At 37.5% G+C, this 27,532-nt stretch overlaps 1 protein-coding gene across 1 annotated transcript in view; it reads right to left on the bottom strand.

Moving 5' to 3' along the window:
- The window catches only part of LOC139711742 (intermembrane lipid transfer protein VPS13A-like), a 120,481-nt gene extending 95,629 nt beyond the window's left edge, over nt 1-24,852 (bottom strand). Inside the window, exons 1-3 of the mRNA XM_071623598.1 lie at nt 24,548-24,852; nt 20,240-20,283; nt 7,063-7,201 (exon numbers count right to left, since the gene is read on the bottom strand). Coding sequence (XP_071479699.1) covers nt 7,063-7,201; nt 20,240-20,283; nt 24,548-24,647 — 283 coding nt within the window. The 5' untranslated portion in view covers nt 24,648-24,852. The remainder of the gene's footprint in view (nt 1-7,062; nt 7,202-20,239; nt 20,284-24,547) is intronic.
- Nucleotides 24,853-27,532: the final 2,680 nt, after the last annotated feature.

Below are 27,532 nucleotides of genomic sequence, written 5' to 3'. Positions count from 1 at the left end.
TGCCAAAATTTGTTGCAGGCACTTTTTCAAGCTTATCTACATTACAATTGATTAATTTCACTGGTCAAAGGTTGAAACAATCTAATTGATATCAAATTAACGAAAAAAACACAATTTGCATTGGATTTGCACACGATATCATGAATTTGAGCTGTTTTCAGGTCGACATGCATTCATGCAAAACATTACATAACTGCAGAACGGTGTACCCGGACGTCGCAAATTTAGTCTCAAAATATGCGGGAGACTTCAATGAAAAAAGTCATGAGACGATGCGGCAAAATCTTTGCGCGTTGCGGAATCGTGGCGGGAAATGTTGGGGGGGGGGGGGGTCTACAGCATTCGCATCACTACAGAAGGCTCACAAGGTGCACATTGAGCGATTTTTTTTTTTTTTTTTTTTTAACCACTTCCCATGTGAAGGGGCAATTGATGGAATCTGTGGGCCAGCAGAGCATTTTGTGTGGAAAGTAGTGTTAAAAACAATTGAGGCCATCACTTCAAATTTTCTGTCCCAATTTGAAATTATCATACAATGGTTTGTCGGGGTTAATTACGCTTCAGGTACAGCGCACAGACTTCTGTTTTCAGAACAATGCAGAGATTTGACATTCAAACTGGTCTAAATGAAAAAAAATACATGTCTCTAGACTTGAATAAACATGAATTCAACTAATACACTGTATTATGTGAGTTAATGTCATATAAACTACTTTCACAATAATATAAAACATTGCATTATGCTGGATTCCTATTGTGCAATGACTACGCACAACACATTGGCCATACACTGTACATACTACATACCAGTACATTAGTTTTTGCTCTTTGATTTCTTTCCCCTTTATTAAAGGTACTCTTGATAAGGAACACATTAACTGTTTTGCTCAATATTTAAACAGGCTGCTTTTGTGAATTACTGTGAGTCATGATGAACAGTGATTGGCAAAGTTATGAAACTGTGGATATCACTTGACCTAGTCTTTAAAAGTGGTACTTTTTTTAGTTTGTAATTTATGCAAACTTTTTTTCAAGTCTTTTTTAACATGTGTACAAGTACAATGGTACTATACTGCATGAGTTTGATGATTGAAATAAGAGTTTCATGTCTTATCTGATGTTTCTTAGCTTTAACTTTGCATTCTCATGGGGAAATATGTAATCATTTGAGTTAACACACAATTCTGTAATCACTGGACAAACCGTAACGTTACTAACTGTAACATTACTAACCATGATTTTTGTACTTAATTTCCAAACAAAGTTATAATGAGAAAGGATATTTGGGGTAGATATTGCCCTTAAAGCTAGAAATGAAAAATAAGTGTTGATATATTTTAAGCTATACCAGTTATAGCAAACTTTTTGTTCAAAGATGCTCATCAATTTTTTATGTCCTTTTTTTGTAACGTTACTAACCGGCATTAAAAGCAGACCTTTCTTCTAAAATAATTCATGAAATGATTTCATTCTTTGCTCTGTTCTAGGTCTACACTAGAATGATCTTTGATGACATTAATGAGACTTCACATCCACAGATAGAAAAATGAGTCTAATCTAAATCATGAGAATGTCCCTAAAATGTAACGTTACTAACCGCGGAATTGCCCTTATGGTGCTTTGAGTGTTGATTTGCTAGGAAAAATCCCATAGTTCTTGTACACACAGTCCAAAGTCCCTGGCACAGTAAGGAATCTAAGTTGATTCATTAGGCATTGTTTCTCAGGCAAATGGGTTGCTCATCACAACAATACATGCAGCATCAGAATGATATGGCCTTTAAATGGAAAACTTGTTTCCATGGTTACTGGTTCCACCAAAATTAGACCCAAGAATAAGGTTCACTTTACTACAGTATTGAAGCAGCAGACTTAGGCGAGGGACTTTAACTAATTGGCAGGGGAAAGGAAGTTTATGAATCCAGCCTCCCAGGCAATGGTGTCAAACTTGAACTCTTTTTCTCTGACAATTACCATGACAAGGATGTGATTATCATAGACCGTTGTCATAGCACATCCTGAATGAACATTTAGCAGAGATGCCAACTTCTTGACATAAAAAAACCCCAAACGGATATCCTACAAAAATAAATCAATCAAATTTCGGAGAGGAAAATCAGATTTTCATGAAATCTTGACACCACTACTAGCCCGTTGGCCCTGGGCCACTCAAATGTCAGAATTTTTTTTCCCCTGGTAAGAATGAGCAAGTAAAATGTTGCTACTTCATCAACATCATGATGAAAAAATTGTAAAGAAGCCGCATATTTCCCGCCCATAATAGGCTTGTCGTTCAACGTTTTCATGGGGGTTGCAGGACATCTCTCTAGATATGTATGATGATGCGGTTTTCTGCAGTTTTTTGCAGTTTATATTGGCTTCATTTTTTTTTTTTTTCATTTGAAAGGTGAAAAGTTGTACTTTCAAGAGGCAATATTGTATCATTGTATTTCACTCTGTCTATCTACTAAATACTATATAATTGTAATGGTTAGCACCTCTGATGTAATACTCATTGCACAGAGAGTGTCCCCAGGAAGATTACTTGCTCAAAAGTTGCGGGAGAAATGTGCAGTCAAAATTGGGCAAAAGAAAAAAAATAATTAAAAGCTAAAACAAAATAAATGAATAAACAAGGAAAAGTAGAAATTACGCGGTGCGTAAAATATGTCCCCGCCGGAAGTAGCATTTAGTAGCAAAATGTACAATATCGGTAAAAAATCAAGGTCAAAGGTCAAAGATGTCAAAGGTCAAAATTCTGTGTAGAAGTTTTGAAGCCCTCACCTAGTGCCATCACAAAAAGCAAACGGAATCGAAATCGGGTTAGAAATGGCAAAGGAGTAGCATTTTGTAGCCAATGTACAATATAGGTCAAAAATCAAGGTCAAAGGTCAAAGAAGTCAACGGTCAAAATTCTGTGTAGAAGTTTTAAAGCCCTCACCTAGTGCCATCACAAAAAGCAAACGGAATCGAAATCGGGTTAGAAATGGCGAAGGAGTAGCATTTTGTAGCCAATGTACAATATAGGTCAAAAATCAAGGTCAAAGGTCAAAGAAGTCAAAGGTCAAAATTCCGTGTAGAAGTTTTGAAGCCCTCACCTAGTGCCATCACATAAAGAAAACGGAATCGAAATCGGGTTAGAAATGGCAAAGGAGGAGCATTTTGTAGCCAATGTACAACATAGGTCAAAAATCAAGGTCAAAGGTCAAAGAAGTCAAGGGTCAAAATTCTGTGTAGAAGTTTTGAAGCCCTCACCTAGACTGTAGTGCCATCACATAAAGCAAATGGAAATGAAATGGGGTTAGAAATGGCAAAGGAGTGTTTACTTAGCATTTTGTAGCAAAATGTACAATGCAGGTCAAAAATCAAGGTCAAAGGTCAAAGAAGTCAAAGGTCAAAATTCTGTGTAGAAGTTTTGAAGCCCTCACCTAGTGCCTTCACATGAAGCAAACGGAATCGAAATCGGGTTAGAAATGGCGAAGGAGTAGCATTTTGTAGCCAATGTACAATAAAGGTCAAAAATCAAGGTCAAAGGTCAAAGAAGTCAAAGGTCAAAATTCTGTGTAGAAGTTTTGAAGCCCTCACCTAGTGCCATCACATAAAGCAAACGGAATCGAAATCGGGTTAGAAATGGCGAAGGAGTAGCATTTTGAAGCAAAATGTACAATATAGGTCAAAGGTCAAGGTCAAAGGTCACAACTGAAATTCTGTGTAGAAGTTTCAAAGCTCCCATGTAGTGCTATCATATAAAGCAAACAGAATCAAAATTGGCTCATAAATGACAGAGAAGTAGTAAATTGAACATTTTGATCACACACGGACGCACAGACAGACAGACAGACGGACGGACAGACAGACACACGGACACACACACGTACGGAGCCCGTTTCATAGTCCCCTGCTCGAACTCGTTCGGCGGGGACAATAAATAAATAAATAAAAGTTAATAAATAATATATAATATATTAAAATCAATCAATAAATAATTAAACAAAAATAAAAACCAATGTAAATAGTTTGTATATTTTGTGATGCTAACTAAATATTTTGTATCTTTAGAATGCAGAGGGGAAGTACACAGATCTCCCAGTAATTGGTGAATATATGCATGGAGCCCTACATTTTGTACAGGGTTGCTACAAATGTTGATTTGAAACCATTTGACCAGTCTACACAATTTATGAGTGTATATGAGGTATCTTGGACCAAAGAATTCAGCTATTAAAAGCTACAGCTTTTGATATCTCAAAGCCACGATAATCTCATGATTGTGCACCACTTCAAGTCAACTTTATGCCAAGATAATTATGGCGGGTTTTCCCCGTATGCAAACAATACTGTGCTCTCTTCAGAAATCACCACATAATTATTTGTACAGCAAATACTGCTATCATGGCATGGACAACTACACATGTGACACCACCACACGTGATTTCGTCTCACTAGACCACATGATTTACAGAATTCCTGTGAGCAGAATAAGAATTACAAAATGGCTGCAGCACATAAATTTACACTAGGCATGTGTTCTTCTGAAGCCATATCTGCACATATGGTATGGGCACTTTTACACATACAAACACATATTATTTTCAACAAATTATTGAAATAAAAACCAGAATAAATACAGACCATCCATTCTTTCAGACTGGAAAAAAAAATATGGATGATTTGGTTTAAAAGTAGCAAAGAAAGAGCAGTTCCCGTAATAGGAGTGTGTAGTAAAGTTATAAAAAAAAAAAAGAAGAGGAAATTCCTACTGAACAGGAGCTGGGAATGGTAAAAATTCAGATTCTTTCCTCCAAATTCAGAATTATTGGGAGGTCTGTAAATACATTTGATCCATGCATGAGAAATTCTATTAACTTGAACATAAATACACCCCTACATATCAAACTTGAACATACAATATAATGTGATGACAGCAAAATGTGCTATACCTTTGATAAAGTTACAACCATATTATGCCAATGTGGAATTACATTTTTTATCATGCTGTGAGCCTCTGGCTCAGGTGTGCTAAAAAGGAGTAAAAGCTTGGGACACCAAATGACCTTTACTTTTAGAGTGACTTTTCCACATATGGTAAAGCAGTTGTAGTAAAATGAATATCTAAGGAAGAAATTCTTTGTTTGTTTGTTGTTGGTGGTTTTTTTTACCTCTCCTGTTTCTTGTAACTAGACTAAAAGACAGATTAGAAAAAAAAATAAAAGAGCAACACATATAATGCAAATGAGGGTTACTGACCTTTTCAGTTTTACACACAAATAAACATTACAAACACTTAATATGTAACCTGAGAGCTATCTGTCTGGCAATTTTGTAAATTAATTATTTTAGTAACCCCCACTTGAGAAATATACTGGTACTTGGTTTATTAGAGTTATTACCTGTAGGCTAGGCCAGCTGTTAACAAATGAATGACCACAAGGTACTCTAACCTCATAATGAGAGTAGTACACAGCATAGTTTTTGATGGCATCAAACATTTCTGTGAGATAATTGCATCTAAATTGATCTCAGAGAATGATCATTCTACATGATCATATGGCACGATCATATTAAAATATGATTATATGGCATGATCATATTACAATTAAGATCATATTGCATGATCATACGACAGTTATGATAATATAGTATGATCAATTATTGATCATAAAGAGTTGTATAGAATACAACTCTGTATGATATAAAATTGGTATCACATTCACAACTACAGGAAATACTAAAGAAGATTTATCACAGCAGTTACAACCACATATTACATGTATAACGTGGTTTCAATGATTTTTAAATATATCTTGATATCCAATCAAAAACTTGATTGGCTTCACATCGGTTTATCCAAGACAAAAGTAAAATATCAGCAAACTTGGCAGTAGCTTTTCTACTTCTTATATCCCCTTCATATTGCTCTCAAGAGTAACAACAAAGTTGTAAAAGTCACTATAGTTCCTAGCACTTTCAGCGAAGTTAATACTACCAGCAACTACAAAGCTTTTATATTTGTAGATGAGTCATGAAGCACTCTTGCATAACATAGCTACAGTGGTATCCTATTCTATGTGCCTTTAAAATTCCACCAAAGTTTACCAAAGATGTCGATCAACATTACCATAAAAGAAAAACAAAGACAAAAAACAGCGCCTTTAATATGTGATGGTATGCCTAGTGATAGAGTTAAAAGAACTGATGAAAATACATCCTTTTTTTCTGTTGTAAGTTCTGAGTACTAGATGATTTGCAGCTTTAGGAAACTTTGCAATAAAAAATATCTAATCTTTCACAAACAGATCTTCCACCATGATTACAAATGACAACACTGAAATACCTGTAAACAGGTGATGTTTTCATCACAGATTGAAGCTAGAAGCATATCAAAATATGGCACATTGACAGATGCACCACAAACAGCACAAAGTATCTAATCGAGATGTCTTAAAGTGTATGTCACATTGAGCCTGACCTATTTCTGCTATGAAAAATGACCAATGACATAGCCCTGTATTGCAATAATGACACAGTAACTTTGGTGTTATCACGCAAAAATACATGCATATTTTGTACAACTCTGAAATTCACCGAATTTGGTCCAAAGTGCAGCAAGTAAATTGCCCTCTTATACAACACTAGCATCAATAGCTATGAAGCTAAAATCAAATTTATGCTTTCAAAAAACTGTCATATCATACTGACTTTATGCACAAAATCACATCGATGCAGAAACATACTAGAGTTTGAACTTCTTTCAGTCATTGTAATATAGATGATTGATTGATAGATAGATAGATAGATAGATAGATAGATAGACAGATAACTTGTAGATAAATAAGGAGATGAATAAGTAAATAAACAACATATAAATAGACTAATGGCTACATTGATATTGTACATATATAGACAAAATGGAAATACAATACCTCTGACATTCTTAGACATGAGATACCAGGATTGAAAATAACCCTTTTTTATTCTTGTTTTCAAGATTTGGGATACTTGGTAAAAGAGGACTGATAATACAACATGCAAGTGGTTTAACTATAGCCTCTTAGCATCTTACCAGCGTTGGGCACTGCTACCACATAGAGTCCCTCCAGAGTGGCCACCACGGGTGCAGAGTAGATGTTCTTCCAGGGTATCTTTAGCGTCAGCTTCCCCAGGTTCCCAACCTTGATCTTAACGGGAAGGTCGAGCTCATCCTACATAAGGAGCAGAGAAACAAGAGGACGGACAAAAGGACATTTAAATCAATGTTTGAACAGATGTCGCACAAACACCATGCGGTATCACATGGCCCAGACCCCATTACAAACCACTGGATGTGATGAGCATTAGTTATCTATTTTGGGAATTTGATGTTTGAACACTGTTCAGGGAGGTGGATGGGGGTATGTATAATTTGAATTTCAAGCAAATACCAGATTAGCAGTGTTAATGGGATGGCATTGATATCTTGAAGACATATTGTCAGAATACAGTCAGATTTTTTTTTTTAAAGGCTCATTTTCCTGCTACATTGTATTACAGTTTTTAAAAGCAAACTCTGGAAAATTCTGAATTAATTTTCAATAAACATATTTTCGAAATCATCCCACCAGGCTAAGGCTAGCAAAATCAGCCATGAGGGTTGCAGCAAGTTAAAAATGTCTACCTGACAGAATAATTTGTTCACAGGAAAGGGTAACTCTTGCTCAGTATGCGGAGTTCCGGTATCACTGTGCACCCAGCAAGATGTCTATTTGAAGCCTGACTGGATTACTGGGACAACAATTTCCTGCAAGAACATTTCCAGCAGCAATGTCTGCAAAACCATTTGACCATACTTCCAAAATCCGGTCACAATCAAATCACTTAAATCAGCATCAAAGATGAATGAAAAGTACAATGTGTCTAAGTACAGGTCTGCTATAATATTTTGGTATCAAATTGGTTTTTTGTTTGACATCTTACTGTATAGGTATCAAATTCAGCACTTACTGTTATGTGTTATTGACATTCTTTAATTTGCAGTTTTGATTTTCATGTGTCTCATCAAATAGTAATTACTTAGGTCCGAAATTTGCAGTGGCCCAGTGGCTCAGGACCACTGAAAAATTGATGTTGGGCCACAAAATTTCCAAAAAGGTTAATCTTTTGGTGGTCAGATTGGGCAAGTAAAATTAATTAGATTTCATGTTTCCTTTTATTTTGGGCCTCTACATTCTTTTTTGGGCCACCAAAATTTTTTAATTCAAATAGTCAAATGGTCACCTGTGAAAACTGTTAGTGTAAAACCCTGGTTTGTAAACTGAATGTATTTCCAGGAGAAACTACATAGCAGTCAAGGGACAATAATTTGGCAACAAGACCTAGTTGAAGTTTACCAGAAATCTGTTAGATAAATTATATCATCACAGACTTGCCATATGCATGTTGTCTCTATGAAAGATACACTCATGAAAATAGTTTGGTAATAAAAATAGTTTGGTAATGTGCAATCCATGATAAGTTGGCTTTCATGACTTGATACCATTACACTGTAGTTCTACCATACTTTGCTATGCAAATCTGCAAGAAAAGAACATTACAACAGAGGGTGTGTGTTACTGGGTTGTTATTCGTTTGTTTTTCTCTCTTTTTTTTAGGGGGGGGGGGGGGTGGTTAAGTCTATTGGAACTGCCCATCACAAAACAATTACTCTAGGAAACTAACTCTTTCTCCTCTACAAAATCTGGAATAATTGTGAGATGTGTTGAGGCCTATACTTGAAGACATATCAGATTACGATCACATGCATTTATAATATTTCGGGAAAAGGTGGTTGCTTTACGGTATTTGCACACTATGAACAGAACACTATCAAAAAGCTTTAAACTCTCTGACATTGAGACAAAAGTGATAAAGATGTGATTGCAAAGTGCTACCTGTAAATGTGACTCGTGAGGATATCATAATTACTCCACACTTTCCCCATCAGTCTTACAATTTCATATTTTATTATCCTATGAAAACTGAGATTACATTGATACATTTATTACACGCAGAAATATTGTAAAAAAAAATCCAGCAAGTTCTCTTTCGCAGATGGTATTGACATCACTGATGCCCGGTCCACTGCTGATTTAATGACCCGAGACCTCTGGATTGGCGGAGGTCACTAGCTGAGCTCTCCTGGCAGTAAAAGTGGACAAACCTCACGCCTTTTTAATATTCTAGACTCAAGGAAGAGTTTATTGATATTGTCTGCCATAACTCCTGTTTTGATTTTAATGGAATAGCATGTACTGTAAAACCACAATTTTTCACCATGTATGCATCTTAATTTTGCAAATTTTGCAAGGGCTAAGATTCAGGAACTTAAAATGCAAATGACAGTTCTTGTCTACACGGTACAATGCACTGAATGCCAGAGGCAATTCCTGAAAATTTAATGCTGTGAAAAAGGCTGTCGGCTCCAATTCACGACAATTTCATGCCACAAAAATTTATTGCTTTACAGTTGGCATCTTGACATACAATTGTAGTTGTCCACACTGTACCAGTTATTCATTCTCACTGTAACTATAAAAGAACACAATAGGCACTGTGAAGTGGGGAAGAAATAACGGTCTGGAGGCAAGACTAGTCTAACTTTGACCTCCAATTATTAAACCAATCAAGCTCTAAATTATGAATGCCCCTGGGAGTGTAGCTCTATCCATTCTTGTGGACACAAGGTCCCTTGAGCTGGGCTCTTCTGGGAGCAGAAAAACCATGGAGCTTCACACAGTTCCTCCAACTAACCTACAATATACATGTACAGTAGTCTGGCTTCTGCAATTAAATGACTATTCAGCCACCACAAATAACAACCTACTGCATTGTAGGCCTATACTGGAGTGATGGTACATTATTATGAATGTTTTGCAATTCATTTCCACTCTCAAATGCAATGGAAGTAAAACATTGCTCCAGCCATATCTATAAGCTAAATGTGGATAATTTCACATTGAAACATCAACATCATTCAGTGAAAAAAGAGGAAAGAAAAGAAAATTACAGCATTTTGTAAGCAGTATGGCTTCTACCTCTGTCAAAAAAAAATACACTAGAAAAGCACTTGGAGAGCACAGATCTCCGCCAAGCACCTCACTTCCACCCATACACACAAGCTGAAAATTACCCTATTTCCCAATACACACTGTACTGTGGAAGCCCTTTGTGTACGTCATTAGCATCCAGCTGCCCCTGCACCTATAATACTGTAAAAAAAGGAATGTTTGTGTGCATTTTAATTTCGCGAATTTTGCGAGCGCCAAGATTCGCGAAATTAAAATGCACGCGAAAGTTCTTGTCTACACTATATGTATTGAATGCCAGTGGCAGTTCGCAAAAATGTCATGCCGCAAAAAAGGCCGTCGGCTCCAATTCGCGAAAAATTCATGCCGCAAATATATCATGTTTTACAGCAGTCCAAGCACAGCACGCTTTAGAGCGCATACAATTATGCAAACCCAAAACACGCCCAGCTTGAACTCCCAAATTCATTGACCTTATCTGTCAAAAAAAAAGAAGAAATCCTTTAAAAATCCATAAAAATTCCCGAATAACTACCAAATTTTAATCATCTGTTCCTTGTGTCATTATCAACTTTTCCTGTACAAGTTTCATGTAAATCCCCACACAACTTTTTTGAGTTATTTTGCACAAAAACAAACAAACAAACAAACAAACAAATGGTGGTAAAAACATAAAATCCTTGCCAGAGGTACACGTAATAAGTTCTTCATCCAGAGGGATCACAAGAGAGACGAAATTAACATAGCTAAGCTATGACAAGGATGTCTGGACACATCTACACTGCATATATTCACAACAAGCATTAGTCATGAGACTAGTCATTCTATTAAAGTCATTTCTGAGCTATACAATGACGGGCTTTCGCATAGAGGAAACTGAAAGACCTCATTAAGCAGCTATCATGATTGCAGCTGTGAATCGAGGAAGATACTTTGGCCCATGCACATGGCCCAATGTCTGTGAGAGTTGTCCCAAGGCCGAGAATATCACTAATGCTCCATGCATCTAGGTCATGCGCCAGGATACGTTTGCAACCGAGCACACTTCGTAAATGCTAACTGGGTTAAATGCACGTATGGCAAGTCATGAATGCTCCCTCTCGCCATGCCTCATATCTCTATCTATCTACCTTCTTCCCATATCTTCACGCACGATGACACACAACAAAACAAACATACTACTGGATGTGTGATAACAAATGGTGCTACTGCACAAGGACTTGACATCACAATGTGCTACAAAAAGGGGCTAAATAGGACAAATACAGGCATACACTAGAAAACAAATCCATTGTAAATTTTTGACATCATTTAATATTCTGAAGTCCCTGTCTGTCATGCTATACTAATCATGTGATACCGACAGACTTATAGACACTCTCTACTTTTGTACTTCACTGGCTGTCACACAGAGAGTGTGTGTACTTTACTGGTACACAAAATTAAAATCATGGTCTGTGTCAAGGTTAGGATGCAAAACCAGTCACTGTATAAAGCAAACAAAATACTTACTTGTAGGTACCCCTGATGTTATCTATTCTTTCGTTCAATCTTTTTTTGTCATTTACTATTGTAGACTGTTTGTGGAGCACAATTTTTCATAGAATAGCAGGGGCAAAATGTTTTTGTTTTGTTTTTGTTTTTTTCCTAACATGAAAATCACCACAAATCTTGCTCTGGTATGTGAACCTCCGCTTCAATGACTCGACATGGCTATGTGTCAGTACCAGCTTTTGTTGATTTGGGTATTATAAATCTTCTCACCATTCAGAATTAAACTTACAGTAAGAGTGCATACGTGTACATTCCTGTGTATGTGGTTATGGTTTATACAAAGGTTTATAAGTGAAATATGACTTTCTAGGAAGAAAGAAAGATCTTTCAAAGTGGAAGGGATATAATTATTCCAAAAGGTACAAACAGAGTGAAAATCAGGAGTCCTGAAGCATTGACTAACAATTGGAAACCAATTTCTAATGCCTCTCAACCTTGAAGGCACAGGCCTGGGGATGAGAGAAGAATCTCACAGAGACAGGCAAAGTCTGTGTGGAATACATTGTGGGCAGAGAGAATGTCACAGTTAAAGGGTGTCTTATTTTATCCCTTGTCTACTGCATGAGTATCGGCGTTGGGCTCTGACATTCTAGATTCAGACAGTGGATGGCAAAGTAAACCCATCATGCATACAGCACATACACACTGAATGGGCATTTGAGGAAAGCGGGGTTTCGTGCTTTCGAAAGAACTTGCACGCAGTCTCGTTTTTGACGCATGTTTCTGAAAGCTGTTCAGAGCCGCAAAGTGTTCAGATGCTAAAAAATTATGTAGTCACATGGATTGCTTTACCGGGTATAGTACATCAAGTAACATTCCATTCTCGATACAACAGCTGTAGGCGCATTTACAGTAGAATTACCATTGGTAATAAATACCACAGTAATCGATAATGTAGTATTTCAGTTGGTACCATTCTCATTCACGAAATACTACTTGATATTTTTTTATTTTTTGGTCCAAATGTACACTTCTTCTTGGTAGGTCAACATGTGAGCACTGACCATAAGCGCATCTTCACAGGAAGAAATAGGAAACATGCATCACAGTGCAATAGGTGGTATTTTATGATACGATTATTAAAGGTAGATGCATTATTCTCCAAGCGCAATTTGACCAACCTGCAGTATCAATGACAACTTTTGCTCTCTGAAATAGGCCTATTACATGTATATATGCAGATTTTTTTTTTTTTTTTTTAATGTCTGGGTTCGAAATGCCAATTCCTGAGGGCTTCAAGTCCCTTGACTTTGGATCTGCAACCTCCCTCAAAAGCATACAAGTCTCTAGTAGAGGATCACTGTATCTGCTCCCTTCTCTTCCCATCTCCCTGCTCCCCCACCACTCATTATCTATTTCTAAAAATTGAATTTTTATTGTATATGTGCCAATAATAATGAACAAAAAAATAATAACCCCATGTGCCTGTTTCATTTAGACTAATTAAAGGTTTGTAATAATTGCAGAAAACCTACTACGGCAGCAGCCAGAAAGCAATCACTTGCAAGAATTTCAATTAACGCCATGGTAACAGCAAATTATCACTACCATTTTCAGGACATGCATCACAGGTCTCATGAAGAAATTGTGATTCGTCATAATTTGATTATCTGCTGGGCTACAGGCAAGGTCCTAAACCCACAGGGAACAGAGAAAGTGCATTGTAGGGTCTTTTGAGCACATAACATCATGACAGACAAGAATACCAGTGGCTGGGCTCTGTATCAACATCTACATCATAGACAAGGGAATACTTAGTTATCATAATTACAAGTGAAACTGTTCTGATTCCCAGTATCACTAGTTGTTCAGTCTGGCCTTGATCCAGTTCTGTAAAGTGTAAACACACTGACATGCTGCTGCTTGTAACCAAAGGAGGATAGTGTCATATTTTGTATAGATCATGTTTAATAATACTAATTCACATATAATTCATGTCAATATCATGCTAACATGTAATTGATTACACTGATTGCAACTGTGTGGATTCTTCATGATTGAATCTAAGTGTAATGATAACAGAACAGAAACTTAAACTGCCCCTTTAGCATGAAAAAAAGAAAGATATTGGCATAGCTGAGACATAGTGAGACATAGCATAATAACAGTATACGATCTGTAGGCCTAATGCACTACTACCCTGTGCAATCTACTCTCAATGACCACTGTACCTAGGTGGTCACTATTACAGGTTTGTCTGTAAAAGATGCTGGTCATGACTCAATGTCAGCTCCCTGATATGTGATAGTATACACTGTATAATGCTATCATGCTGTTCCACAGAGTCTACTCCTTGTACGGCATGTAATGTTCCAGCATGGAAGACGCATAATGGATGTCTGGGGATGGACTGACGTCTCTTGACATTGGTATCACACGATAGGCTTTAGACACAGAGCTTTTTCCGATGGCTAGAATAAAGCAGTACCTGCAGACTGCCATAAATAGTGAGTAGCAAGCAGCAATACCCATTGATGTCAAGGACAAAGCTACCCATCTGCCTACATATCTGTGTTGTGTCTAGCGTTTGTACACACCCCGCCATGTGCTTTGTCTCCTGATCGTTTTCCAGGGATACATCGTGTATATCATATGACTCATTTACAGTTCATAGAAATGGGAGAAAATTATAAGGTACACTGGTATAATGAAAGGATCTAGATTTGCTGCACAGGTCTTATTGATGTTACAAAAATCAACATGACAAAATGATAATATAATAAAACAATGCAGAACAGAAGGAGATAATCCTTTGGTCATTTCCAATGCTTGCAAAATGTAGTTCTTCAGTAAGAAAATAAACGGTGTCATGGTGATGCATAACTCTACTCAAAGATAGTAGGAGAAAAATGTGATTCAAATGCACAGATGCACAATTTTTACAGAGTACACAGTGGTTGAACACAGCCTTAATTATTAGCAATATGACAATTGTGTGAATTTTTCAATTTTTCTTAATAACTTCCTAATTTCTATTCATATCATCACTTGACCATGGTGATTTCAGCCTTCTGACTCTGCAACACTGGTAACTGGAAATTATACTTCCTATACAACATATTCCTCATTTCAATTATGGTGTGACAGCGATGCTGTAAAGATAGTAAGTACAGTTGTACCTGTACCATGTCCTCATCATCATCAATCATAGCCCCCATCCATGTGATGAGCTCAGAACAGGAGCTTGCTGAAACCCCTTTCACATATTAAAACATGTGACCACTCTAGTCTCTACATCTGAAAGGAATAACCCATTTCATACAGTATGCCAGTAAACTCTGATTCATGGAGGACATAGGAACATTATAGTTTGATGTCTTCCTGTAAAATGTATGGATACTCTTCCTACAAGCAAGGCACATGATTGCTCTTGGGTCTACTCATAATTATAGAAGTGCTTTACTTTCCAAGTCAAAATTTTCACTGAGGAAATCTTTGAGCATTTCATGTGACATGAAACTAGTGCAAAAATGAGAGGGCACAAATTTTTTGCTTGTTTATGTAATACTATCTTATATCTTCAATCTAAACGTAAGTATCGTAGGGGTTATTGAAGTTTTCTTTCTGTTGGAGGGCTTCACATCATAGTAGAGCATCCACACTTGAACATTATCAGTCACTGTTCAACAAGAGCATGCCTACTACTGGGGCTACTGATGCCTGCAGTTGCAGGTGTAAAATGGGCATCACCATACGTAGTGCTTGCACAGCATGGCTCAGTTATGGCTGATTGACTGACATAGCATATGACAGCACACGTACACTGATTGTCCAGCTTGGATTTATGAGGGCTCTTACTCTTGTTTGGGGACAGCTGGAACAATCAGCATGTGCAGTAAGACAAGCTCAGACAATTCATTACAAGTATGAATTCGTCATACATTTGCATTCAACAATTCTACAAGAAATCAATCTCTCTTTAGGGTTTGTGACTGGTGTCTTCCTGTTCCTCCATTTTTGTTTGTCTTGTTGCATTTCGTTTTAATCATCACAGGAATAACTGCAAGGCATCCTTCCATTATTTCTTCTAAACTAAAATACAATACCTTCATCTTCATTATTCCATAGTATGTATTCTCCATGTACACTATGAAAATGATTGTGACCATTGTAAGATTCTTGGATGCAATGTGTGCTGTGAAGCAACGTGTCTTTCTCTAACATCTTGTGAGATGGTTGTAGAATGAAAAACAAATGAAATGCAATGCAAATGACTTGGGGTTCTCTTAATATTAACAAGATTCACAAAGAAGGCTTCATGTATCTTCTTTTCAATACAAACACCAATATATGATGAACTGAGATATTCGAATTAATGTATACATCAGTGTTCAAGAATGTGTAGATCAACAACCTAATTTGACCTTGAATATCATTGTCCACGGACACCCTCCCCCCCCCCCCAGTTGTTCATACAAATACATTATACATGTAATGTAGGATAACAATGTGTTCACATAATAAATCTTTATAGATACCTGTCTTTTTCTAACTGAAAGCACAGCTGGTATCACTTTTGTCTCTATAGCAACTAACTGCCAAGAAAGAGAACGTATACATTGTAATTTCAATATTCAGTATAATTTCAATTATCAATATGAAGAAGCAGAAAAAAAAACCTTCTAACATAGCTCTTTTGTTTTTCATTGCTATACTATAGTAAACTGCTTGAAGTATTAGACAATTTAATGCTGAAACAGCACTTTTCAATGCCAGAGTGATAAGGTTTTCAAGATATCAAATTTGTCACATTTTGCTCTCTGTGATTAAAGATACCCGTGTAATATCTTCAGGTGAAACTGAGGGTGATCTAGGAGAGGTTGCACAAGACGGCTCTTCTACAGACAGTGTCATACAACTGTACATGCTGTAGCAAATATTCTGGCCTGTGCAAACAAAATCATCTAGACCTTTATTTACAAAGCATATTTGTACGGATCTCTGAGGTCAAAACATGGCATTACACACTATAAATTAAATTTTTGTAACAGACTATGTGACGTGGACCTTGTACCAAAGTATTAAATTCTCTGCAAGTGATAGATGAAAATAAGTCACTATACATACTGACAATACACTGTCATAGTAAATGATCATACAATGTATCTGCATAGACCTCAATTTCTCGCTGGAATTGATAAATGATAATAATAATAATAATAATAATAATAATAATAATAATAATAATAATAATAATAATAATAATAATAATAATAATAATAATAATAAAATTTAATAATAATAATAATAATACAAATAAGATTATGGGTAAAGAAGAGAGAAGGTAAATGGTGATCAATTAGATGTTACATGTGCACATACGTATCATACTTAACTTCACATAATCATCATTTCCATTTCGGGAAAATTTTGATATACACTGTAATGGCCCCTAAAAAGTAAGAGATCATGAGGAAAAAAAGGAACAAAAAAAAAATTAATAAGCCCAAATCTTATATAAAGCTGCTATGAGAAAATATGTCAAAAAGCAATGAACACAAACACAAGGCCCTGTGTCCCAGTCTGTAGATTCATCATGTCATCAGAGAAAAGATTTATATGCATAAACTTTGTTCCTACATGTACAATTAGATGAGATTAACTACTTCCAACTGAGTGATTACTACAAAAAACAATCAAAACACATGCGCATGCACACACAAAACAATATAGTATTTAGTGCATAGTTTTGTACAACTTATGTACATTAAAGCCTCATACAGCATCTTCTCTGGAAATATCATCCCATGATCATCCCATGGAGAGCCTACTACAAACTCCATGATCATCCCTACCACGCACAAGCAATCACATGCAGCAGCGACCATGCATCAATTTTTCAGACCACAAGATCACAGCAGGGGTACAGGCAGTCAGGGAAACAACTGGTGGAAATAGGCCATGCTCGGCAGCTTTGAAAAAAAAAGAAGAAATGTCCCTGACCACATACTAGTCTGGGTATCACAGTCTGAAATGTTTTCACCTTCCTCCCAATGTTTGTTGATGATTTTATCGTATTTTGAAGGTGCTGAATTCAATTCTGGTGGATGCAACTCATGGATCCTCGGGTACATTTATCAGTTACTCATTTCTGGAGTAGAAGTGAGGTTTCTAAACAACTTTCAAGGAGGTTTGGGCAGATGATATTCAAGGCAAAGCTGTTTTGATTATGATGTTAAAGTGCAATCACAAACGCGTTTGAGCCAGAAACACATTTCTGTGGAGATGATAAACGCAAAGTTGTTTTGAAATGCATTGGTAACTTGGATCTACCAACGCCAACCACTACCAAATACAATTGTACATGATCTCCGCTCCTTGGGTCAAACTGTGTAATGGACCTCCGCATTGACATGGCCTCCCTCTCGATTCATGATAGAGATGATAACCACAATAGCTCTGAGAAACGTGATCCAAAAGGCCTTTGCAAACATGTTTTGATATTGGGTATTGACATGTGTTTTGAAAATGGGAAAGATGATAAACCCAGCTCTAGAGAGTTTTGAGATATCCAAGATGACTACAAAAATTGCCCACCAAAAATCTTGGATATTTCAAGACCCTCAGGAGTGTAAGATTTCCATCAACCAGATTTGGATTTAACACTCTTCTTATAGGATAATACCATCAAATCTTTTCATTTCTTCACAATTTAAAAGGAAATATGGAAATACTCATTTTTCGAGGGCATCTTGCATATATTTCAAAATCCTCAAGGATGCACGAGTTGTGTCATCCAGATTTGGATTCAGCATCCATGAAATATAACAATATCCATATTTTTTCTTTTAAAATTTTCACTGTTCATAAGGAAATATACTACATAGTAATTTCATATTTTGGCAGCCATAATTGATGGTTACCGTGAATATCTCAAACCCCTCACGGATGCAAGAGTTGCATCATCCATATTCAGATTTATGCAAGAGTTGCATCATCCATATTCAGATTAAGACTTCCAAAATAGGGTAAAACCATCAACAGGCAGGCAGTAAAACCAGGTTTGGCCCAAAATCGGACATTGGCACACAGATTATAAGCATTCCGCTTGCATCCAGACATAAGGCAAAATGGAAAGACAGAAAAACGCAAACTCTCCCCTCCACATTTCTCTCTCTGCCCCCCCCCCCCCTTCTGTCTGTCTGTATCTTTCTCTCTCTCTTAAAAAGCATATGAAGCAATCCTAATAATAACTGTATACCCTGGCCTGGAGGGGAACGTATTACATGTAGGTACCAGCATTTACCACATACATAATAAGAGGGCTGTGAATTTGTTGTGTCTGCTGGAGTTGCAGGTGCAAAAAACATTACGGACAGACCCAGGGAGATGGCTTGAGCAGGGCTTTGGCCATTGTGGACCAATCTATTATTGATCAGTGCGACCATGCCTACATCATTCCACAAATCACTGCAACACTGGATATCTCTACAGGCTACAGTGCTGCTCTCCACATCACACAGCAGATTTTCTCACACCTCCCTACAATGGTTTCCCACACGTTCATTTTTCTGCTTGTTGTTCACAGATACGACATGTCCACTGACAAAATTTCATCAATGCTCATTAGCTGCTAGCAATTACTCAGGACGTGATTAAGTTTGATTTTTACATACCCTGGTATACTCATTGCCTAAATCACAATTGTGAATTAAATGCACACATTGAATTATTAAAAGCTAATGTGACAAGCTTGTATGGCTCCTGCCTCGCACTTGATAAATAAATAAAAATCAGTTTCAGGGTAATGTTTTAAATACAACGTACACGATTTAAGAGATTGGCCTGGATTCTACATGTATACATTGTATGGGAGACACAGAAAGTCAAATCAACAAGATACGTTTTTTATATATTCAATCCAACAGCACGGCATGAATATTTCAGTATACACACAGATTCAGGATTATTAATTTTGAACTTTGACAGATTGCACATGTACTTCTATATGGTGCCATTATTAACCAACCAATGTAATTCGGACAACTGAGACTCTAAGATGACATAAAAATAAGCTTTTATTTTACCAGGGCATGTGCAATCAATGTATAAAACTTAGGACATTAACTTCGTTCCGGAAAATGCAAAATGTGTTTATGTTTTATTTGTCCACACTTTTCTGTCATCTAAACTGCTCAGATATCTCACACCTATAACACTGGTATGCTCTGTCTCTTTTGTATTTCCCATTTTATCTTCTAAAGTTGCAGAGGAATTACTTTATCCTCTAAAGTGGTAGAGAACCATGTGCCATCTTAAAGACTTTAGCATCTCTTAAAGACATCTCTTAAAAGATGATTACACTTTCATTAAGTTATTGTCAAAGTGTGTTGATTTTCCCATGTGTTTTAGCTTTCTTCAAATAGCCTGTGCAAGTTGCTTGTGAGGGTCTTTTGCTTTGAACAATAACAAACAAAAAGATGTTTCATGGGCTTGGAACCCCTGAATCACTCATTTCATGATCAAATGTTCGAGTTTACGATAGCTAATTCAATATCTAAGATATTTCAACTTCCATCAAATGACATAAAGATGTTCTTTGCCTATGCAGTAGCCATTTTCTGTTTACAATGTGTACATGCACCTGTTTTGCGATACTAAACAACTACCGAGATGTTTCATGAACACGAAATTTGAAATTCTTACCAAAGCTCCTTCCTTGATAAAGAGATTCTGCAAAACAACATCACCTGAAAGGGAAAGAAGAGAAATGTTGAATTTCAACATTATAAACAAAGCTATGTGATTAGACAAGCTTTTTTCCTTCAATATGGAAAGATCTATAGATGGAATTTTCTACGTATGTATGATGCAAGAAAAAAGGAACCCGAGAGAAAATCTGCAAACATGAATGGAAAAAAGGAAGTTTACAAATAATCAATTTTCACTTTATTTTGTGAATCTATACCACAATATATAAATAGCAAATCACATATTTGCAAGCAATAATGTTACATGTAAGATACACACAAACAGCCACAACTAATGAGCTTGTTTTATTTCATTCAACTTTTATACATTGCCACATAAACAGGCATGTCACAATGTAGTGTACTAATGACAACAGAAGTTGGATTGCAATTAACAGTAATAAGAAACCGTGCTTATAAAAGCTTACAAATGAATTGCTAGCTGTGCAATATGCAGTATTTCTCCAAATAACAAGGCCACCCTCATCACTACCATCACTGTAATATCACATGCCAATTGACATGTACCGGGTAAGTCTTTGTAATGGAATAAACTTCATTGTCCATGGGAGGGGGGGGGGAGGTTTTTTTTTTTTTTTGGGGGGGGGGATTATAAACCAAATACAAGTAAATGAGTGCCATTAATCAGCAATAAAGTGTGTGCATGTACTATTACAGATTCCTCTGCAGATTCCTTACAGATACATCTGCAAGACCTGTCTTATAAATATGGGCCATTACATACTCATGAAGGCAACTGAAAAAGCTTGGACAAAAATGACATGTTTGTAAAATATGGAGCAGCAGTTATGTCTACACACACAAAACAAGAACAACTGCAAAAGCAACAACAGAAACAGAAATGTTTTCAAAAATACCTCTGGTTCAACATAAAAATCTTACAGTGATATCAAAATCGTTCACTACTTTTTTACTTTTACTCTGCCTGTCCCATATCAGACAAATGTACTTTTGAATCCCATAGTGAGCCATGGCTGGCTTGTGATCAATCTTGCACAGACTAAAGCAAACAATATGTTTGAATGGCCAACCCACACACCCACTACGCCTACACTGATGATCACAGAAAAGACACGCTGCGTTTTGTAGATTGAACAGAGTGATGGTGACTGCTTCAATCATGCATGGATTTGATGTTCATCATTGTGTGTCTTTTCATCTTTTTATTACTTTTCTATCTAACAAAAAAATGTCAACAGAATATCAGTGGGCTAGGCCTTTAAAACTCTGTTTTCTCTTTTGGGATTGAAGTATTAGCATCTGCTTTGCAAAAAAAAAAAAAAAAAAAAAAAATCATTATCTACAATAATGGCAGTGACGAGTGAGTACTATCGTGATAAAAACACTTTTCTGTGCCGGTAAACAAGACCTGTTGGTCTGGTATTTTGGTATCAACAGGCACAAAAAATATGCGCGGCATGCCTCAAATAGAAATAAATTGTACAAGAGTATTGTGCTTCTACTAGTCTTTGAAGTCAACTCTGCACTGAAAAAGGAGCGCCTCTTATTTGATAGTTACGGTACTACATCTGCGTATGTACAACTTGTAGCAACTAGCATGATGTTTGCGCATTTGTGAATTGTAAGATGAGTTCACACACTTAGTGTGTAGTACAGTAGCAATTGTTTTTGCAACAGACAAGAAAGAACAGCGTATTTTATTGCACAGCCACTAACAACGATAGCCTATGGGGAATTAATATGTCAGCTAACGTTTTTCGTTCAATACGCTCTTGTATTGCACAGAGAAAATCGAGCAGATGAGAAAAAGTGTTCATAATGTGCCACCAAGACATCATAAATGATAATCATCATTACCGTTGGATCTTCCTTATCTGTCCAGAAGCAGACCCTTTTTTTTTTTTTTTTTGGCAGGGGGGAGGGCTGAAAGAGTCCACCTACAGTACAGTGCTCTGACTAAGTAACAGTCATACGATTCAAAGAGAAGTTGGGTCTTTTACAAAGCATTACATTGGCATGGCATATGTAAGTTGGCTCCTACACAAAGTGCATATAAATGGGATCATGCTTACTTTAATTACATGTTTACACCAATGTATTAACAAAAATAATATTGATTCAATAATGAGTTGGCTCAGTCGGTAGCGCGTCTGCCTCACGATCCTAAGGACCCGGGTTCGAACCCAAGTCTGCACCAGAGACTCCAACTCTCCCGTTTTCGACGGGAGATCTCCCGCCGAAAACCCATTTTTGCAAAATCTCCCGTTCTCCCGCTGAAGATTTGATTTCTCCTGCCCTGGCTCTGTGTCTCCCGGTGGAAAGGATTTCTTACTTATTGCTATCGTATGTTGAAAAAATAAGCCTTAGATAGCCCCAGAGAACATCTAGAACCCTAGGAACTTCGTGCTTCGCAGACATCAACTTGGAGTCTCCCGTTTGCTAGGGGTTTCGGGCGGGAGAATCTCCAGATCAGAAGGTGCTTGGGGTTGGAGTCTCTGCTGTACTGAGCAATGTTGTGTGTAAACATACCGTCCCCTCTAGCAAGAGGCAAAACACTCTGTCCCTTGGATAGGACATAAAATGGAGGTCCTGTGTATGAGAGAGTCACAACTCATGCACGTAAAAGATCCTGCCTCATTCATTCATCGCAAAGAGCAGGGTGTTTAACCTGCTGAAGTGGTCCCACCTCACATCCAACTGGACCCCATGGAAGACCAGCTTAATGTAGCTGAATATGGGCTATCCAGCCATCTTCTCAGATGGAAATGAACAAACAAAACAAAAACGAACAGACATATAATTCAAATATGTGTATTTACATTAGCAAAGCTATTTTCTCTCAAATTTTATCATTATGAAATCTCTATTTTTTCCTTCATGTACTCCACCATTATTGCAATTTCAAGTTTCTACTATATCGCCATCAGCAGTAGATGAGTGACATTTGAAGTCAATCACCACTTTTGTCAAACACAGACATCATGAATGCATACTTTTCGTAACCATCACAGACCACTGGCACTGCCTCAACCAGCAGATACATGACTGCTGCCCTAATTTTTAGACATTGTAACTGTTACTGCAGTGATGCAAAAATATGATTATCGTGACACAATAGTACTCGTTTAATATATGAAGACACAGGGACACCCACAGCCCTCAGCTTGACTTCTAATAAACATCAATAAAGGTGCATAACTTCTTACTGTGCCATTTTCTAAAATTTGTTTTGAAATCATTCTTGTTTTGTTTAAGTTTCTTTCCTTTGTATAGGCCTACATAGGCATTTTTCCCCTTTTTTTTTTTGGGGGGGGGGGGGGTACAAGTTGATTTTACCTGCGACTAGACATCGAACCCAAGTCAGCTTAGGCACCGAAATAAAAAGAATGATTTAACTTGGCGAATAATATTAAATACAAGCTGCCTGTTTGGATCTATTCTACTGGTATTGAAGTAACCACACCAGCGACCCCAACACGTTACAGCACCCCAAGCGCGCCGGGGTCAGTGGTGAAATAGCTCGGATACAACGCAGCGTGTTGAATAATTCTGTGTATGTTTTGTTTTCTTATCCTGCAGACTGTCATCTTTCTCAACATGAATTCCATATTCCAGGGTTATATGTTCAAATTAGTAACACGCGCAGTTCTGCAAACTTCTTGTGTTAACACAATTAATACTAGTGTTTAGAGTGCGAATGATAAAATCTGAATTCTATGGAGTACGGTATGTATGGTGACACAAAGTTCCGAAAGATCAGTCAGTATCTTGAGTGGGGGATATGTTCCGCGTAGACTGCATCTGGCTTGAGTTTAACTTAAGGAGCTGTGAATAAAATGTTTTAACAAAATTATAAAAAAACTCTTGAGGACAGATGGATTTTTCTGTCCACACTGCACTGTAAACATGTATTGTTAGCTGTCAGTTGCCTACTGAATACCATTGATGCATTGTCACCTTGTTAATGTTCGTATACTGTAGGTTTTGGTCACAATCAATCACTTTCCACTCTAAAAATGATCATCACTTTAATGCGGTAGGCTTGAACAGGCCAGGTGACCATTCATTTACACGCTGTTCCAAGCCAGCCCAGGCCCAGCCCAGGCCCAACCCAGCTGAGTGAGGCTGAGGTGCCTGGTAAAAATGCTAAGCCAAGGGTATTGTCGTACGGGGTAGTTACTGTCTCCTACACTACAGTCCTCACCCACCACACCTCACCCACCACAATATAACAATTGAATCACAGAGCGGAACACGTTACAGAATTACCACAAAAACATACCTGACCAAATGCCGAGTTTGAGCTGCGAGCTATCAAGATTCTCCACATACGGACCAAGGAACCTGTTAAGGAGGTCCGCCACGAGGGATTCGAACACCATGGTGGTGTGAGGATACCGTTTTCACGGCATAAACACCAAATTTATGTTCAGATTCGCTGCCACTTGACAGACGGAGATGACGGATACGACTGTTGGCCGTGTATTTCGATCGCCCGCGCCGCCGCCGCCACCACCACTACCGTACCACGGATGCACGTAGTGTACGTCGAGTCAGAGCTGCAGAGGACCTACAGGAAGCGGCTGATCGATCGCTTGCAAGGAAGAGGAGGGCTAGGGAGGGATAGCGCACACGATAAAAGTTTTAGACATTCACGACCCGGCGGCGCGGCGAGCGCCAGCTATAGAAATGGGACGCAGCAGGTAGAAACGTTGCACATTTTTTTTTTTTTTTACTATCTATTTATTATTATTATTTTTTTTTTCAAAGCAATGGTATTATTCATCCGGCCGAAGAGACAACCTGTGTCTATGCAAATAAGCTCTAGGGGATCTAGTTTACTTCACATAATAATGATTTGTATGATTTTATTCAAATCAATATTAAGTTTGCATATACGTATCAGATACATATATCTAATTTGGCACATATTTTGTGTGTAGCGTGAATGGAAAAAATTATGCCAAAAAAAAAAAATATTTTATGTCCAACCAAATGAATATGAAACTTGCATAATTATGCGAGGGAGTTGATAAAAATTTGTATTTTTGTAAGAATTTCTTATTTTTTTAAGGCCTGATTTCATGGAGCACGCGAACGATTTCCTAAGGACGCGATGGCAAAATCCAACATTCGGAAAAGTTTTTTTCCGAATGTATGTGTTCCGACAATGAAGCCGTAAACCATTCTTGCGCAGTTTGTGCAAAGTTCTCACGACAATGTGCGAATGTCCATTGCTAAAGTACAGCATGTTTCCGATACGTACACGAAGAACACGCATAATTTTCAGAGAGAAATGTTTTCAAAGAGAGATGATAGCTGTCTTGAGTTGAGTTTTTCTCTTTCCTGTATTTCTCCTATTTCTTTCCCTTTCATTGCTCTGTTGTGTGTGTGCCTACAGTTGTTGTTTTTTCTGAGAACCATACCTCCACTAGCAGAGCATTTTGATTACTTTTTTTTCGCAGTTTCTCCCACACATAATCTCCCGAGTTTCAAATGTAATTTGGGCATACTTCAGAATCATTTCAAGTGTATTCTGTGATTTTTTGTATATTTTAAACATTTCATTCTCTTTGCTGGTCTTTAATCTTTATTACTATGAATACAGTTTTTTGAATGTATGCTACGATTTTGATTTGTAGAAAACATAGAGCTTTAAAGAGGTCATACATCTCCCCCCCCCCCCGAAAAAAAAAATGCGCTAAACGTTCGTGAGAATGCCTCAAAATCTGCGAAGTTTTTCCGATCATTTTACGACGTAACTGCAAACTGTTCGCCCACCTTTTGCGTCAAAAGGTACGCGAACAGTTTGCGGTTACGTCGTAAAAAAATTACTGATCAGAAAAGCCTCGCAGATTTCGCGAAACATAATCTGCGAGACATTTTCCAAAGTTTCGGGGTCTGCTTGGGGTTTCACGAAGATTTGCGAACAGCCGTCTTGCGAGGGTCTTACGCAAACAAATCACGAGCAAATCACGACCAACATTGTGTGCTGAAAAGGTTCGCCAAAAATTCGTTTTTATTTTGTTTTGTTTTGTTTTGTTTTTGTTTTTTGTTTTAATTCTCAACGAAGTATAAAAAAAAAAACGACATCCGGGAACAATTGACGACGCTTCCGAACCCCCGCGTTCGTTTGGCAATCTTTTGCAGACTATAAAGAATACGAATGCTGTTTTTTCACCATTCGCGTCCTCCGTGAAATCAGCCATTCAAAGGGTGTGCACGCGGTCTTGGCTGGTTGAGGTGAGGATTTCAATGAGCTATTAACGTTTTGCGAGATATTCAGAAACCACTCTATGAGATGTCAAAAGAGCATGCAATTCTAAGGGGTATCAAAAGGTTAGATAGATGAAAATCGGTTTTGAAATGGCTGAGATATCCAAAAACTTATAAAATGAAACAAAATGATCCTAAAGGCTCGGCCTGTCGCCTTTTATTATCATCACTTTTTGATATCTCAGCCATTTGAAAACCAATTTTCATCAAATAAACGTTGAGTCCTTCTTAAAATTACATGCTCTTTCATATTTCATAAGAGGTTAGGGCTTGTCATTATCTCACTAAGGAATGTTCAAAACATGAATCCCCACCTCAATCAGTACTAACTGAAGAAGCGAATGTAATGGTTATAAGATTTATTTCCAGCAACCCCCAGAGTCTTAAAGTTGCTTAGAATCATGGATTCCATAGTATTGACATTGATTAGACACTCTACGTTTTGTAAATAAAACACGACGGGAAATTGCGATATACATGTACATCGAGCTCGAGCTGTATCCGACTCGCGGGCTGCATGACTCGTGGATGTCGGGCTCGTTTAAACGTGCATCCAGATCAACGACCCCCAACAATAACAACATTATCATCAATAATTCATTTCTTTGCGCTGTGTTTCCAATCCTGCATTTTTTTTTTCTCGATGTATTCATTATAGGCATGCCCGTCAGCGGGGCTCTAAGTAATAAATTGCACAGATTCTATAGTGGCGGATCCAGAGGGGGGCGCAACCGGCGCACGCCCCCCCTTTATTTTTCGTTAAAAACAAAAGAAATAAAAAGAAAAAAATGAAATGAAACCCGGAAGTGGCACCAGAAATATTAGTCACGCCCCCCCCCCTTTACAGAATTCCAGGATCCGCCCCTGATACTAATTTCCCCTTTCTCGAATTCCTATCAATGATCAGAAATATTGAAAGAAATAATGATAAGGTCTTCTTTATCCAGGGTATATAGCCTTTATAGCGTTGCCATTGTTCTACCTGCAGAGG

This window comes from Diadema antillarum, unplaced genomic scaffold (assembly GCF_040938485.1).
Source record: "Diadema antillarum isolate AM-2024a unplaced genomic scaffold, OU_Dant_1.0 seq00001698_RagTag, whole genome shotgun sequence".
NCBI lineage: Eukaryota > Metazoa > Echinodermata > Echinoidea > Diadematoida > Diadematidae > Diadema > Diadema antillarum.
Note: the sequence above shows the minus strand (reverse complement) of the source record. Positions and strands in the feature narration are given on the sequence as shown.